Source organism: Megalobrama amblycephala, linkage group LG20 (assembly GCF_018812025.1).
Source record: "Megalobrama amblycephala isolate DHTTF-2021 linkage group LG20, ASM1881202v1, whole genome shotgun sequence".
Classification (NCBI taxonomy): Eukaryota; Metazoa; Chordata; class Actinopteri; order Cypriniformes; family Xenocyprididae; genus Megalobrama; species Megalobrama amblycephala.
This window is the reverse complement of record NC_063063.1, coordinates 16,334,457-16,351,920: the sequence shown is the minus strand read 5'-3', so window position 1 is coordinate 16,351,920 and position 17,464 is coordinate 16,334,457. Positions and strand designations below refer to the sequence as shown.

The following is a 17,464-nucleotide window of genomic DNA, read 5'->3' as shown; positions in this document are numbered from 1 at the left end:
GCCAGAAAAACAAAACCTGGCAAGGAAGTTTAAGCTATTCTGACTTTTGGTTTTCTAATAGATTTAAATTATCTACTAAATGGAACCAGCCAAGTCTGAAATATTTGTATGTCACAAGGTGATGCCTTATCTTGCACTGGATTATACAAAGAAAGATTAACCACATCTCTTTAGATTGGTATCTGTCTTTTTTCTTGCAGTTTGAAAATTAGACTAATAGAGTCCAGTTTTAGAAATATGTATAAAGTTTTCTCTGCTACATTCAGAATTGAAGTAGAATAACCTTACCACAGTCTACAGATCCAAAAGCGCTCAATCGCTAGAAGAAGCCATTTCAGGTTGCTATTATGACACTGATTGAAGAAAAAAAAGCAATGCTAAACTTAATGATGAACGTCTATGTAAAACTGAATGAACTGATTAATGGCAGGAATCTTCAGGCACATCAAGATTCCATTTATGTTTATGCTAAGAAACCTGAATCGTTAGGTGGAATGTGAATAATATACAAAGGAATCACGCTGCATCAGTTAATCAGTGTTTCACTTCACCCCTGTAATTGATGTAGCAGAATGAAATCTCAGACTGTAACAGAGGAATGCACTGATGACCCATAGCGGCATTCTTCTCCATTTAACCAGTATGACTTTTACGGTGCTTGATATATGATCAAAGTCCTGAGATTGGGAGGTGACTAGTAAACACTCATGGAGTCTGGTTTCAACCACTCATTGGTCACCTGATTTGGGTCAGTACTATGCAGTAGGAGGTCAGAAAACGGTCCACTCATTCCACATCACATTTACCTAAAATTACCACTCGCACACACACATCTCGATCCTAAAAAGGGAATGTGTTTTCTGAGTGGCTGACTCTGGGTCACTGCTTCTTTCTTTCCTTTGTCTGAATGGCTGGGCGGTGTCAGTGATGAGGCTGCACCTTATTCTGAAAGCAACAGAAGGTTGTGTGTGCGCGTGTGTGCTCAGTGCATAACCTTCACTGAGTATCTAGGGCACCAAAGACAAGTAACCTTCTAAATGAAGCCAACAGGTTCAGCCATGGCTTTCAAACCTAGTTTACAGAAAATATAAACAAGTTCAAGTATAGGCCTATACATATACAGAAGACAACACTCACCCAAAAAGTATTGTGCTATAATGTACACTATTTTTCAAAAGTTTGGGGACAGACAAAAGATGAATTGTTTTATTCAGTCAAGACACATAGAAATAGGGGGGAATGGTTTCCACAAAAAATATTAAGCAGCTGTTTTCAACATTAATAAAAATTGTTTCTTGAGCACCAAATGATGGCATATTAGCATAGATAAATACAATATAGCCTAACAAAGTTACAAATAAAGTAAGGTCTATCTGTAGTACTCATTTCAGGTACAGAAATGTAATAATTAAATGTAAAATAAAACTATGTTCACTGTATAAATTTAATATAGATTAATCCATGTTAAAGCTGTGTTTTGTAGTTTGATTAACATTATGACATAGACAACAGCAAGTATTTATAGGCCGCTGTCATTTTAAGACCAAATGCAAATCCAAAATAATGATACCCATCCGTCTCTTTTTGTCTTTCTCTTGAGACATAACTGACTGTGTTCACGAGAATACTTGCCGAAACTGGTATTGTGACCTAATTTTGTGTGTGCATGCGTCCATCCAAATGCAACAAGACACAAGAGAGGAATCAATTCGGAACTTGCGCGCTCTGAAACGAGTCTCTGGTGTGTGCGGCTCTGCGCACAGATAACAGCATGCGAGTACTGAATTAAATTCTCTTTTGCCTCTTCTAGCGCTGGAATGGTTTAAAATCTATTCAATATGCAAACTAGCAAGACAAAATGTGCAAATTATAAAACTTTCAGTCTATGGTGGTTAAACTTGAAATTAATCACATGCGTGCCGAACCGTGCGTCCTGGTCCGTACAGATCACGGATCAACAACGATCTGTTTAACCCCTAGTCAGAATGATGTCTTTGGCTGTTTAGCGCATCACAGAATAAGCATTATTTTTAAGAAGATGTGTCAAGTGAAAAATAGTTTCTAAAAAGCATCTCAAGATTCCTATTCTGTTCTTTGTGGTCACTGTCTTTTGAATACAATAATGTGTTCAGAATGATGTTTTTAGTCTTTGCGATCACAAGAGCTCGACACATTTCAGAAATGCTCTGAGCTAAACACTCTGTTGTGACGCATGTGAATTTTGTTATACGGTGACAGAAAGCACAGAAAATTATCCTTAAGCCAGGATAATAAGTCATTGTTAGACAGTTAAGCTTAGCTAAAGCTGGAGAGAGTATATTTAGCATAAGGCAGTTAATTTACAGCTAACACGTAAGCCTGTCATACTATTAAGAACTACAGACACAAATACTCAACCAGTGGAAAATGATATTGCGGTGTGGAAATGGAGTTAAGATATTTACATAGCTTAAAAGCTTATCCAGCAGTAGAAAATGTGTTTGCACATCCTAATCACATCTGACTGCATATGGGTATGCTTAAAAGCCTAATTTCCTCTTCTGACCTCATGTTGTACAGAAAATATTGTTTGTAATGTGTATCTGCCATTTGTGTGGGTCTATTTTGGTCAGAGAAGTGATGGAGAGAGAGCAGGTGGGGTCACTGAACAGCTGTAAAGCATGAGACACTGTTATTTAGGCCTACTGCCTGTACACATATACACGCACAGATACCATTAAAGGATACACAACAGAAAGTGGTCACTGGTCAGAAAAACAATATGGCTGCATCTGAAATCTAAGGTCAATAACTTCACACGTAGTGTTTTTGTACAAAAGCACCTCCTAATGAAACAGGCTTTCAAGGTACATCAAGTCTAATGATCTAGAAGACATTCAAGTGAGCTTTAAGCAAATATTATTTAGTGACTACAACATGTATTTCTCTGTACAAATTAATAAGTTGACATTTATAAATAAATTTACTCCATCAGACTCAACAGTATGTCTTACGACTGCCGAACTGCACACACAACGGGTAGCGAAAAACAAATTGGATTGGATTTGAATGTGCCTTGAAGGCTTCCTACTTCCATATAAAATTTTCAGCTCTCAGACTTAACCTATATTGTTCAGATGAGATGTGCAATGACACTCAATGGAACAAGCAAAATACAGTATTAACCTGCCCACTATGATGTTTAAAAAGCATTTATAGCACAGTCCAATAAATACAAATAATTTGCCTAGAATGTATACAGAAATGAGTCATTGAAATTTCGTCAGGGATGGGAGGTAACAAATACCATTTAGGATACAAGACCATTCAATTCAGCAGTCTATATACATGTAAGCACTTTCTGCTGTCTTTCTGCATCTGTCTCATATCAAAGATCACTCAGTCTTAATGGACACTCCTCAGTCTCTCTGCACTCTCGGTCACTGATACTGACCCACTTTACTTACAGTTAAACGAAACCAGATATACTGGGATTCTGGCTTCATTAAAACGTACACACTATCTTAGACGAGAGAAATGATTAAAATCCCATGCTTTTTCATATTTCACTATTCTAAAAGTTTCAAAAACTTCAAAGAACACATACAGAATTAAATATGAGAATGAATAGCAAAAAAAAAAAGAAAATGTGTCCAAACTACTTACTATAGCAGTAACGCTTTTCAGATGCACCTCACTGGCAACTAGAGTCAATGCGTTTCAAACATGAAAGGGTTAAATAAAGAGTAAAACTCAGGATAGACGTATTCGCTGCTCTTCAGAAGAGATGTATCAGCTCTAGAGAGAAGGTCAGAGAGCGAACAAGCAACAGGAAGAGGGGAGGCCAGCAGAGGGCCATGTGGTACTGGCATACACACACACGCGCGCACATACACACACACACACACAAGATCCCCTTCGCTGTCAGTCACACCCCCTCTACAGGAGTACTGTGAGGCAGCTAAAGCTCCATGTCAAGACAGACATCAAGAAGTATTCAAATATAGCACGGTGCTTTCCCACCACAGCCATGCCATAGCAGGCCTCACAGACTGACAGGGAGGAGAGTAGTGGAAACGTGATCCTGTGAGATGAAAGCTCAAGGACAAAGTGAAGTTTGACACACTGATGTGATGTGTGAGTCAGCTAAATGAGTCAGTGTGCAGATCACAGTAATAAAACACCTGCAGGGATATGAGGTTTTATATCCCTGCTTAATATTTTTGTGGAAAGCGTGATACATCTTTTTACAGAACTCTTTGATGAATAGAAGGTTCAAAAGAGCAGCATTTGAAATTTTAGAATTTAGTACATAATAAATATCTTTATTTTCTATTATAAATGTCTTCAACATTGTATGTCTTTATAAATACACTTTAATGTTCCTTGTACTTTAAAAAAAAATACATATTTCTGAACTTTTGTAACAAAAGTAAAATAAGTTCTTTTCATTTTAACATTTACTCAAAAATTTTAATGACAAAGCTGTGAGTAGAATTTGGAACTGCCAAAGTGGAAAGATAAACAGTTTGTTGTTAATCTGAAAGTGGCCAAATATTGGGTGATTACTTTTTTCAGGCCAATATACTTAACAGTAAAGATTTAAATCACTAGACTGAAACTAACTGCTGTACAAAAAAAAAAAAAAAAAAACATTTATTCTGCTACCTCTTAGATCAAAGCAAATGTATAACACATTGTGAAAGGAAGGTGTCCAAGTTGTTTCCTCTCTAAACAAAACTAATGTGCTATGTACACTAAACTGAGAGAGGGATCTCTGGAGTTAACGTGATGACAGTGTGCAGGACAGAGTCTAGGTGTCAGCTTGAGATAAAACAGATCACGGCTGTTTAAGATTACTGCATTCTGTAAGAGTGAGGAGTAACAAGGGTTAGCAAAAGAGTGTTTGAGAGATAGAGATATCACACAAATAACACAGAGAAAAAAAAAAAAAAAAAAAAAAAAAAAAACATTGAATATGGCCAAAATACTCACCTGTGCTGAGCTCCTGAAAGAATCCAGAGCTCCACCTAGTGCCGCTTCTCAAACCCTCACACACACACATGCAAATTCACAAATATTTTTCTTCTCTTTTTCCTTATTGTCCTTACTTATGCAATTAGGTCAAGTAAACAATTCATCAGTAACCTTTGAGGAAAGTTAACTTTGGACTGAATTAGTCAACAGCCTCTCCAGAAACTACTTTAACTGTCTGCTTGCAAAATAAAAACTTCCATTTGGGGACATAATTGTTCATAATATACTTTTTTTTTTTTTTTAAATAAAACATAATGACTTAACTCAGACCTAATTCAGTCCACTTTCAGTCCAATTACTATAGTGTCTTTACATGCTGTACCCATAAACCAGTAAATAACAAAACTATTTTATTAACCCACAAACTAATACTCTCAAACCACTGCTAAATCAACTGAATAAATTAATACATAATCAGTTGTGTGCACACAAACATTAATCATCACTATGAAATCAACAGGTAATTCTGCTTTATGTTCTTGGCTCAAGAAAGCAGTACACTCTCACACAATTCAAATTACTAATATGTTCATGTATTTTTGCAGACAACCTTGAAGCCATGAATAAACATTTCTCTGGCACTAGAAGAAAAAAATTAAATATAGGATTACGCAAAGCAAGTTTGGCTGAAAATGCATATTTATAGGGAAGCGGGAACAATTACGAGTTACACTCCAACAAACAAAAACAAATGCTTACATATGCCTCATTAAAATGGGTAAACCCACATGAAGCTCTATAACATGCAACTCCTCACTGAAATGTTTAACAAAATAAGAAACAACGATAAACAGCACAAGACAAAAATTTCTGGATAAGCATTATGTGCACAAAATCTTGTCAAGATAAGCAAAAATATGACAGCAGGGAAACAAAAAGAAATGAAAGATAGATACTACGAGCACTTTACCTCTCCACATACTCTCTCGCTTTAGCATTTCTCTTTTTGCACATGGACACCAGAGTGAAACCTAGGATCAGAGACGATCCATCCTACAAAGACTGCAGTCACTGTAGAGACAGGCATTCCAAATGGGATGGTCTGGGAAGGACAAGACAGCCCAGTGAACTGAGAAACACGTGACAGGACAATGTGCCCAAACCATGATGTGGTTTCTCACCATGCAGAGCAGCTTTGATAGCACAGAGTGCTTTTGTTATAGGTTAACTCTTTATGACCGGTAAGATGCAAGAGAGTTTTAGGGCAGCAGGCAAAAAACAGACATCGAACCTTGCCAAAGCTACAACGGCTGGCCCAAACCAGGGGCACAAAGGGACAACAAAAAGCTGGCCAATTCATCAAGAACTCAAATGAATGGAGATAACAGTTCATTAGTGCTGCAATGTGGATAGAGGCATAAATCATCATGAAAAACTTTTAATGAGGGTAACAAGTGGGTCACGGAAGAAAAACATTTCATATTAAATATCATGGAACGATGCCAGCTGGTCCATCTGGCAAGACACACAATCAGTGTAGCCTCTTTATTTGTTAGGACATCTGCATCTTCCTGTGAAACTGAAAACTCTTGCCAAAGACAACCAGATCTAATCTGTGAACAAGCCTGATGCTTATTAATAACAAACATAGAAGGACGTTAAACTTTACTCTACAGTACATTTAAAACAATAATCAAATGAAATTGGGAAAGATTTTATGGGAAAATGTTATTATAGGCATAACAGATGGATAGAGGAAAAAGATTAAAATGACCAATTATATTACAGATGTCAATCTGCTGTATCTGGGCAAAGCTGACTTGAGTCTTTTGAATTGATGAGAAGACATTCTTGAGAAAATAATTATCTACAAATATATGTTTTTAGCATGACTGACTGACAGGTACTGTTGTTTATTATGAATAGCAATATTGATTTTTCTAAATATTTAAATCTGATAAATGATATCCAGAATTGATATCTTAATTATGGTTTTTTTTTTTTTTTTGCTTTTTGACAATAACTAGACAATCATTAGACTACAATAATAAACATTTTAAATGCATTATATTTTAAATTAATAATCTATGTAATTCAAGATAATGTAATAATTTAATTTATCTTAACTAATATGAATTGCTTTTTGTGAAATTATTACAACACAAATAATAAGTTAATTTACCTATGAACATCATTGTTTTTTGTTTGTTTGTTTGTTTTTTGTTGAATGCAAAATAGTAAATTTCTGTTTTGGGGTGATATTTTGAGAACAAGCCTTTATCAGCTGTTCCACATAAAAAAGATAAATAAAATAATGACATGAAGTGCAAATATTGGTACTAAACTAATTATAATTAGTGCCAAAATACCAGTTTCTATTGATTAAACAAGATTGTTTGATTTTATCACAAGTCAAAACAGCCACATCATATGACAATTTCGAGGTTTAGCCATTAAAATGTAAGAAATAAACACAAAAAGTAGTATTATATCCATTTATATAAGTTATTAACCCCCTTGTAAGGGAATATAAAGTTTTTTCCCACCCACAAATGTTTCATGCTTAAATGTTGTCTATTTCTAGCTTAAGACAGGTAAATTATATACACAGCTTGACTTTATTATATGCACAGCAGAGGGCGAGAAAACAAATACAGTTAAACGTGGCATCACTGAGTATCTCTGTGAATGCTTTTCAAAAGGCCAACCATTAGCAACAGAGTAACAACAGAACAGGAACGGATAGTGAGAAAGTGCGAGAAAGACATTTGTATCCACCCGTCCTCTTTCCATGTCTCTCCTCAGGCAATTTTTCTATCTCCGCTACTCCATCCATCAAATGAAATAAAGACTTTTAGAAAAAGTACTGAAATTTAACATTATTTACATGAATTTATAAAATTATTTAAAAGGAAATAATGCACTTTGACCCAAAAATATGTTTACAGAGACATATTTACAGAGCACTGTTGCCATTGATATCAAAGATTTGGTGCTACAGGCTTATAGGGTTGAACATAAAGTCTTACAGACAGTGTCAAAATACCACACAACATAAGTTACGAATTATTTAATATAGGATTGAGACTATTGGCATTCTACTACATATTATACAAAAACCTGATTCCAAAAAAGTTGGAACACTGTACAAATTGTGAATAAAAACAGAATGCAATGATGTGGAAGTTTCAAATTTCAATATTTTATTCAGAATACAACATAGATGACATATCAAATGTTTAAATTAAGAAAATGTATCATTTTAAGGGAAAAATAAGTTGATTTTAAATTTCATGGCATCAACACATCTCAAAAAAGTTGGGACAAGGCCATGTTTACCACTGTGTGGCATCCACTCTTCTTTTTATAACACTCTGCAAATGTCTGGGGACTGAGGAGACAAGTTGCTCAAGTTTAGGAATAGGAATGTTATCCCATTCTTGTCTAATACAGGCTTCTAGTTGCTCAACTGTCTTAGGTCTTCTTTGTTGCATCTTCCTCTTTATGATGCGCCAAATGTTTTCTATGGGTGAAAGATCTGGACTGAAGGCTGGCCATTTCAGTACCCGGATCCTCCTCCTGCGCAGCCATGATGTTGTAATTGATGCTGTATGTGGTCTGGCATTGTCATGTTGGAAAATGCAAGGTCTTCCCTGAAAGAGACGAGGTCTGGATGAGAGCATATGTTGTTCTAGAACTTGGATATACCTTTCAGCATTGATGGTGCCTTTCCAGATGTGTAAGCTGCCCGTGCCACACGCACTCATGCAACCCCATACCATCAGAGATGCAGGCTTCTGAACTGAACGCTGATAACAACTTGGGTTGTCCTTGTCTTCTTTAGTCCGGATGACACGGCATCCCGGTTTTCCAAAAAGAACTTCAAATTTTGATTCGTCTGACCACAGAACAGTTTTCCACTTTGCCACAGACAATGTTTTCTGGAAGTATTCCTGAGCCCATGTTGTGATTTCCATTACAGTAGCATTCCTGTATGTGATGCAGTGCCGTCTAAGGGCCCGAAGATCACGGGCATCCAGTATGGTTTTCCGGCCTTGACCCTTACGCACAGAGATTGTTCCAGATTCTCTGAATCTTTGGATGATATTATGCACTGTAGATGATGATAACTCTTTTCAATTTTTCTCTGAGAAACTCCTTTCTGATATTGCTCCACTATTTTTCGCCGCAGCATTGGGGGAATTTGTGATTCTCTGCCCAGTCTTGACTTCTGAGAGACACTGCCACTCTGAGAGGCTCTTTTTATACCCAATCATGTTGCCAATTGACCTAATAAGTTGCGAATTGGTCCTCCAGCTGTTCCTTATATGTACATTTAACTTTTCCGGCCTCTTATTGCTACCTCTCCCAACTTTTTTGGAATGTGTAGCTCTCATGAAATCCAAAATGAGCCAATATTTGGCATGACATTTCAAAATGTCTCACTTTCAACATTTGATATGTTATCTATATTCTATTGTGAATAAAATACAAGTTTATGAGATTTGTAAATTATTGCATTCCTTTTTTTATTCACAATTTGTACAGTGTCCCAACTTTTTTGGAATCGGGTTTGTAAAAAAAAAAAAAAAAAAAAAAAAAAAAAAAATGTTGAAGAGAAAGATTTTAAACACGATGAGGTGGTTCTCTGTTAGCTAGCCTATATAAAAACGTGTGTGTGCACGCGCAAATTAACATGCACTAACTTGGGTGGAGGTCTGATCTCCCTCCAGATCTGGCTTTTTGCACTCTTACGAAGAAAATTCTGAGGGGAGCCTTAATTGAAAAATCATGTTCGCTCTCTTTCTCTCGCTCAACCACAGGCTGAACCCATAACCTCTGCAAAAAACTGCCTCCTTTTTTCCCTCCGTGACATCCACCTGTGCTTATGTTTAGTGCCATTTGCACAGGCAATAGTTTGCAGCTGATAAAGCTGTATAAATCATATCACCAACTCCTGATCTATCCGACATATCAATATAGAGTTGCATTTAGAGTTAATTTAGAGTGCAATCCATCCGCAACAAAGCATTAAGGAGGCAACCAGGAGAAATAAGATGTTTGTCCAAAGCATGTTAGTATTTTTCTGAAGTGTGTCCTCATGACATGCAGGAATTGCTATAGATAACCTCAGGTGCATCCAATAAAAAGCTTGGATCAATCTCCACTTAAAACAATACCAATAAAAGATCACATTCTCATTTTGTGTTTCTTGGCTAACTGATTTCATTGGCATCATTTACTTCAAGCTACAATAAGTTACAGAAACAAAAAACATCCATGTAAAAGTTCCGCTAATAAAATTACTCCTGACTACCTGCCAAAGTCGAACGATTTCACTGTGAGCAAAAGAAAGGCTAAACTATCCAGCCAGGAAAAAATTGACACAACTGTGCCTGCATATTCCACATTAAGAAACTAACCAAATGCAATTTGCAAACCACACATAGTTTAACAACTGTCTGGAGTTGTTAACTTCCATCAAGTGGGCACCAATGTTTTAAACAAATGCAATTACATAGATTTAAACCTCCTCAAAGCATCTCAAATCAAATAAGTAAGCATTCAAATAGCTGACGGTGCATATAAAGAATCAACCTAAAAGCACTGCGGTCTCTAAATGAAGTCACAATGGCAGCAAAAGGAATAAGTGGATGGAAAAACAAAGATATGACCCTTCTTAACCTCTAAACGGATGTTCTTTTTCTGATGTGACCCACTTACACAAACACATACATGAGCAAGCAAATTACTCAAGAACATTAACAGTTGTGGCCTCCATTAGAGGACAATGTCTTCATTAGGCCTTAGAGACAGACTGTTTTTCCCAGCGTACTCTGAGATTCACATGGCCCACTGCCACAGAACATCCTGAGTGATCAACACATCTGGAATCCTCATGTGAGCACTAAGTATACGTTTTTTAACTATGTGTTTCTGGGCAGAAGGTATGTCAGTGTGTAAATATGGTGCTAACTAAGTCTGTCTATGGTCAAGGAGCTCATGTGTTCGTGTGTGTTTATACTTTGCTGTGAGAAGCTTTAAAGGGGTCATATCATGAGGAATCAGATTTCTCTTGAACTTTCCAGGAAGAGTTCAAATGTACTATGAAAACATACTGTAACTTTAAAAACTCAAAACTTCCTCCCTTGTGGAAAAAAAGAGACCATTTATTGAAATTAAGCTGCATGTCTTCTGCTACTTCTTATAACTTTTAAATGTCAAACAAATGAACATTGGAAACAGTATTCAGAAGCGCGACCTACCCAAAGACAGTGATATTTATATGGAAAGTTGGATAAATACCATTATTCCTAACACCAAATACATACTGCTCTGCCTTCTGAAGAATCACAGCATCATTTTTAACAAGATCCCTGATCAAATTCCCAAAGGTTATGTTAAGGCAAAAACTTTTAATGGAGAAACCAAAGACAAAGACACACACACCAAGCTTCAGTACAAGCAAAATGCAAAAGCCAGGTGCTTGTGCTACAGTTCATACGGTTTCACAATCTTTTCTCAAGAGTGAGGTCCACGCCTCAGGATCCCCAGCTGCTCCTCATCCCAGTGCAGGGGGGAGATTTGAGGCCCCACACCGGTTCACTCTGCCTTCAAACCCCGGTGCTGGGTCTATAACAATGATGTCAGCCTCTGCGCTTATGCAACAGGGTCAACCATTACTCAGAAAGAAAGCAGGAGGGTCTACAGAGAAGTTCTGCTATAACACTAGAACTGTTTAAAGGAAAGCTCGGGGGCACTAGAAAGGGAACATCAAGCACTTTTCTCATTAAATGTTCTCATTTTTGATTATAGAAACACCAATTGTATCTGTAACTTTATATGAGCCTGTTATGTTTATATAATATTCTAGGCAAACTTAAAGGAAATATTTATTTACATTGTCTCATTTTATTCAAGAGGTTTTCAAACTGGGGTCCAAGGAGCCCCAGGGGGCTGCAAGGAAGTGAAAGGGTCAAGTCTAGAGAAAAACTGGGATTTTTTTTTTTTTTTTCGAAAATAAATAATAAAATTTAAATAAGTAAATAAATTAGATTCAAATAAAAAAAAAAAGTTATAAAAAAAATAAATAAATAAAATTAAACATTACTATAATGAGAAGAAAAAAATATATAATAATTTGACTAAATAGATACAAATTTTAGATATATAATATTAATTTTTCAGTGTATAAATTTCGTGTTTGTAAAAGATGTCTTAAATTTTAGGTTGGGGGTCCCTCACACAATGATTGCTCCTCAGAGACATTGTAACGTTGTAGGGTTACTTCATTAGTAATATTTAAAAAGGAGAGATGAACACAATGACACAACGAACTCAATGTTGTATGTACTGTCTTCCTGGCATATGATAAAAACAATGACTGCCTTTGTGAAGGAAATCACAATATTAATCAAGGGTAACACAAGAAGTACTGTTGGCGAAATGAAAACAATAGTCTCACTGGGCGTTGCGTGCTCTGGTGCTCTCTCCTTGTGCAGGCCGGAGCAGGACTACAGCCTCTATTATCTTGTTCTGGCCCTGACGGTTATGTCTGGTGAATGATGGGCACGGGTGTTACTGTGCCAACATCGACACATGGTCATACCCCCCTTAAGCAGACATATGGTCTGAGAAGTGTGTGTGATCTGAAAACTGATGTATTACTGCATTTTCACATGCAAAACATTTTAGGATGGAGTTTTATTTTTAAGCCATATATTCACAAGTACAATAAAACAGTTTTGAAAACTTTTCAGGTGCAACTGTTTAAAACAAAGAAGTGAAAAAGAAAAGTCAGGTAACAACTGAAATACCATTATGGTACCATATCAGTAAGTGAGCAATATTAATTTAATTTTTCAGTATCATTCAATCAGGGATTTTGTAAAAGTAACACTAATTATATATTGTAATGTTATATATATATATATATATATATATATAGTCCAGAGATTCTTCATGTTAGTGAATAAATACATATATTCGCATGAAATACTTGTATGCCTAACTTTTGTTTGACGTGTCTGGGTTCTAATCTGCCTTCATGTAGTTTTTTTTTTTCTCATTAAAACCAAAGATGATTGTGTATCAAGAGCATGGACACGTTTGTCTGCATTTTATTTTGTGATTTCACCCCGGAAGGAATAGAGAGTCTCCACAATGTCGTTAAGCGATAGATTGAAGCACTCATCTGTGTGAAGCCTGTGCATGAGTGCCAAGAGAACACTTGTTGCCTTCCGCCACTGATAACAACAGCAACGAACGGTCAGCGTGATTTCACCTCTTATTAACAAACAAACAAAATTAATACCCTGCTAGTCAACTGGAGATCCATGCCGCGAGATGTTTCAAAAGGTGGTGGGGACAATATCGACCCTGGCAAAAAGAAGTGGGGACATGTCCCACCCATAAGTTACGCGTGTTATCATACAGTGATCGTTAGTTGGCCAAAGGAGAACTGGCCCCAGACTGGTTTCTCCCAAGGTTTTTTTCCTCCATTCTGTAACTGATGAGAGTTTTGGTTCCTTGCCACTGTTGCTTCTGCATGGCTTGCTTAGTTTGGGACAATTCATATTCAACAATATTATTGATTTGACTGCACTGACACTATTGGATGAGAACTGAACTGAGCTGGATGATGACATCAATGTTTTCTGCAGAACTGCTTTATAGATTAAATTAATTTAATAATTGATGATCTTTACAGCGGAACTGAATCAACACTGAAATGACTTCAGCTGAACAATGACACTTTTCTTTTAGAGCTGCTGTACAGCTGAAATAAACTCTTTGCATCACTGAATCATTTTCCTGTTATCTCTATAAAGCGGCTTTAAAACAATCTGTATTGTATAAAGCGCTATATAAATAAAGGTGACTTGACTTGAAATAAAGATGAAATATTATAATATAATATAATATAATATAATATAATATAATATAATATAATATAATATAATATCAAAAACAAAAACTAAACTTTGATATCTTGCCTTGGCAACTAACTGAAATAAGCTGAAGCACTAACATTTGAACTATAAAACTAAATCTGAAATAAAAATAAATTGCATCTACAAAAATTAATATAAAAACAAAACATAAAATTATATTAAAAAAAATACACTAAAATAAAAACTGAAAATATTATTTGAATGTTATTAAACAAATAATTTAATCTTTAATTTAATCTATAGCAAGTCTCAAAATATTTTTTTTCTTCATACTGTACTTTATAATGTTAAATTCACTTTTAATATTTAAAATCACTTTTATACCATCAAAGTCTAGTTTGCTGGGTCTCTAATTCAAAGACCATTAAAACGTGAACCAATTAATACAAATTATAGTTTTAAAATGATTTGAAGCAGAAAGGGAATGAGCTTTGAGCAGAACGTTTACATTACAACAGTCACCTGACTCAAGGACCACAGACATAAAGTAAGGTTAACCATAAGCTTACTAGACTAGACATCCTGTTCTGTAATCCACATCATGCTCCTTCCACTGGATGATTTTGCAGAAATGTGACAGCCTATGGACAGACAGCTTTGTTATGAAACATAAGAGCTATGATAAGTCACAAGGCAAAGCTCCCCTGATCATTATTGTGATGAAAACAAATATGGATGGACAGCAGCATGATCCTTTGACTCTAGTTTGGAGAATGAGATCTGCTCATTCCTGCTGGAGAAAACCTTTGTACTTGTCTTATTAAAACATATATTTTGAAAAAGACAAGACTAGGAATGATCACAGATCATAAGATAAAAGCATATATTTGCATATATATTGCATATATAACCATTTTAGCCTACTTTGTCCCTGATGGTGAGACAGACATGTCAGTAAGCATCTTTAAAGTATAAAACAGACCTACATTACTAGGCCAATTCTCTTTGTTTCAATCTACACCCGTGTCTAAGCCCTTCATTTTCCTCACTTTCTCTCTGGTTGAAGATCTATGCTAATAGCTGCCAGCATTACAAAATCCATTAAACTCAGATTTTAAAGGCCATGCAGGAAATCGTTAAGACTCAGAAGGGCTTCCAAATGCAACCCATACAGACACACCCTGAATACAAGTAAGGGAACTGACTGCTCTTATTATTGCTGTGCCATTGTCCTAAACCTTTAACCTGCCTACTAAAACAAATAGAGAAGGCAAATTAATGAGCTTCAGTTTATTTCTTATTCCCTGCATAAATGCAAAACAAGTTTACATAATTCAAAAGAGATTATATACTTGCATTTATTACCGTTTGGTTTACAGTAAGGGCTCTTTGACTTGGGCGGGTCACTATCACAAATGTAATTTATCAACCATATGCATTTAGGTCAACATCTCTAATAAAATCTATATGTGATGAAAAAAGAAATGTAACTTTAAGGAACTTGGCTTGTTTAGTTGATTTAAAAAATAAATAAATAAAACTTGAAGGTATTTAAGGTAAAGTGTATCTTGTGTCCTTGTAAGTGGTCGACTTTTATTGATTTCTCTTAAAAAAAAAAAAAAAAAAAAAAAAAAAAATATTGGTCTCTAAAACTGCTTGCCTAATTCTAAACTGATTATCTAAATTATGTTTAAAATAGTTTTAGATGTTCTATAGCATTTCACACCCAAAACAACTTCCCATAACCAATTCAGGCCAACCACCCACATGTAAAATAGTTGTTTCTGGCAGAACTAAATAGAAAAGGGAAGCACAAAAGTCATAAGGCTGCATCACTGGTGGTGTTATACTGTATTAGATCAATGCAAATGATACTGGATCATAAAAAAATTCCACTGCGGTGTAACAAAGACTGGTATTGTTTTGTTCCTGCGTGCTGACTGTATGTACATAGAGCTGTGTAAAAAGGCTCTTAAACTACAGATACTTTTACTTTGCATCACATCAAAAGAGCATCAGCCATCAGGTGTCACGTTCATTTCTCTGCTTTTGAGAACTGCATCTCCCCAGGAACGCGCTTCATGACCGCGCACCCCAGCTGGGAAACATGTAGTGTATCAAGTAACGGGAGCGACCCTTCCTTTAACCACAATGAAGGACAAACAGACAAACACTGGGTACGCTTTACGTGGCGTTTCGTAACCTCACCCTATACCTACCTCACGGATACACTTAAATGTTATTACTTCAGTTCAGTTCACGGTCTATTTTGCACACTTTTCACGTGTGAACACAACTATCATTCAATTACTGCCGTACGGGAGCGCGCATCCTGTCCGCTGTTTTATTTAAGAAACCTTGGTGTGACTCCTGAAACAATTTCAATATTATAGGCCTACTGTTCAACTGTCTTCACTTAAAGTGAGACTAAATAAATACATAATACAATACCTATTTTTCAAAAATACTTCTCTCGGAGACCGCTTAACAAACTGACAAAAACAAAAACAAAACACCAACAGGTTTGAGGAGAAACAGCTTTGGCTCATTACCACTATTTATTAATTACTCAAGAGTATTTAAACACAAACCTATTTATGTTTTGTTTGTTGTTCTGGTAATTGCTAAAAAAACAAGACAAAACTCACTTGGGGAATTGCGCACAAGCGAAATCCAACGAAATGTTTGCAAACAATTAATTTAACAACTTACCCAGGGGGGGACTCGTTATTGATGTTTAGAAGTTATTTCCAAACTGTAGTTCGTTCATACAGAAGCGTCATCAAAGAATATCTCAACAAACATATCTTGACAAACGAATGAGTTGCCTGAGAGCAGGAAAACCGCGCGCGACCCTCTGTCATTCACGCTCGCTAGAGCGCGCCTCGAACTTGCATTTGTCCTCAGCATCAGCTTCCGGGCGACGTGAGCTTAATCTTAAAGGCATAGTTGATTCACCAAAAAAAGAAAAATCTGTCATAATTTTAACACCAGACCTGTATGACTTTGTTTGTTCTGCAGAACACTACAAAATGTTAGGGACTTGCATCTTTGTTCCATACAGTGAAACTGAACGGTTACTGAGGTGACTCATTCTTTCTAACATCTCTGTTTTTGTTGGTTTTTTGGAGTGGAAAAACATGAGGGTGAATAAATGATATAGCCAACATTTATTAAAGTGAAAGTTTACATTGGAAATCATGACAGACATAGCAATTGTTCCCTTATCATCAGCCTTTCAAATTTTCTTTATTTTGAATGAATATACTGTCAGATGCATCATTGTGGTTTGCAACCAAATTCCCTACAACACAACTTCAACTACAGCAATAAAGACATTGTTGTATTCAGAGAGCTGAAGTTTGAAAAGACAATGATTGTTGGTTGGCGGACAACATGAATTGAAACAGCATGCCAGCATAACAAATTAGAAACAGGGAAAGCATGTGGTTACCAAGTATGAGACAATGGACCCAAAAGAGCTGAGACACATTACTGGAGCCTTTCCAACATTGGTTACTTGTCATTCACTAGACCTGGAAACCTCACAGTGCATTGATTCCAAGAACAGTCCCTCTGGAGGTCATTGGTGTTAAATCTGTCCATTCAGTTTA

The 17,464-nt window shown here is 36.1% G+C and overlaps 1 protein-coding gene across 3 annotated transcripts in view; it reads right to left on the bottom strand.

The window, feature by feature from the left end:
- svila (supervillin a) overlaps positions 1–16,755 on the bottom strand; it is an 83,206-nt gene extending 66,451 nt beyond the window's left edge. Inside the window, exon 1 of one of the 3 annotated variants that reach the window (XM_048171192.1) lies at positions 16,563–16,755. Coding sequence is in view for 1 of the 3 variants with exons in the window: in XM_048171180.1 (XP_048027137.1) it covers positions 5,927–5,954 (28 nt within the window). In the remaining 2 variants the exon portion in view is untranslated. Of the gene's footprint in view, positions 1–3,645; positions 3,803–5,926; positions 5,994–16,562 lie in introns of those variants that run through there. The other 2 variants (XM_048171180.1, XM_048171193.1) reach the window with 2 other exon arrangements.
- Between the last annotated feature and the right edge of the window lie 709 nt (positions 16,756–17,464).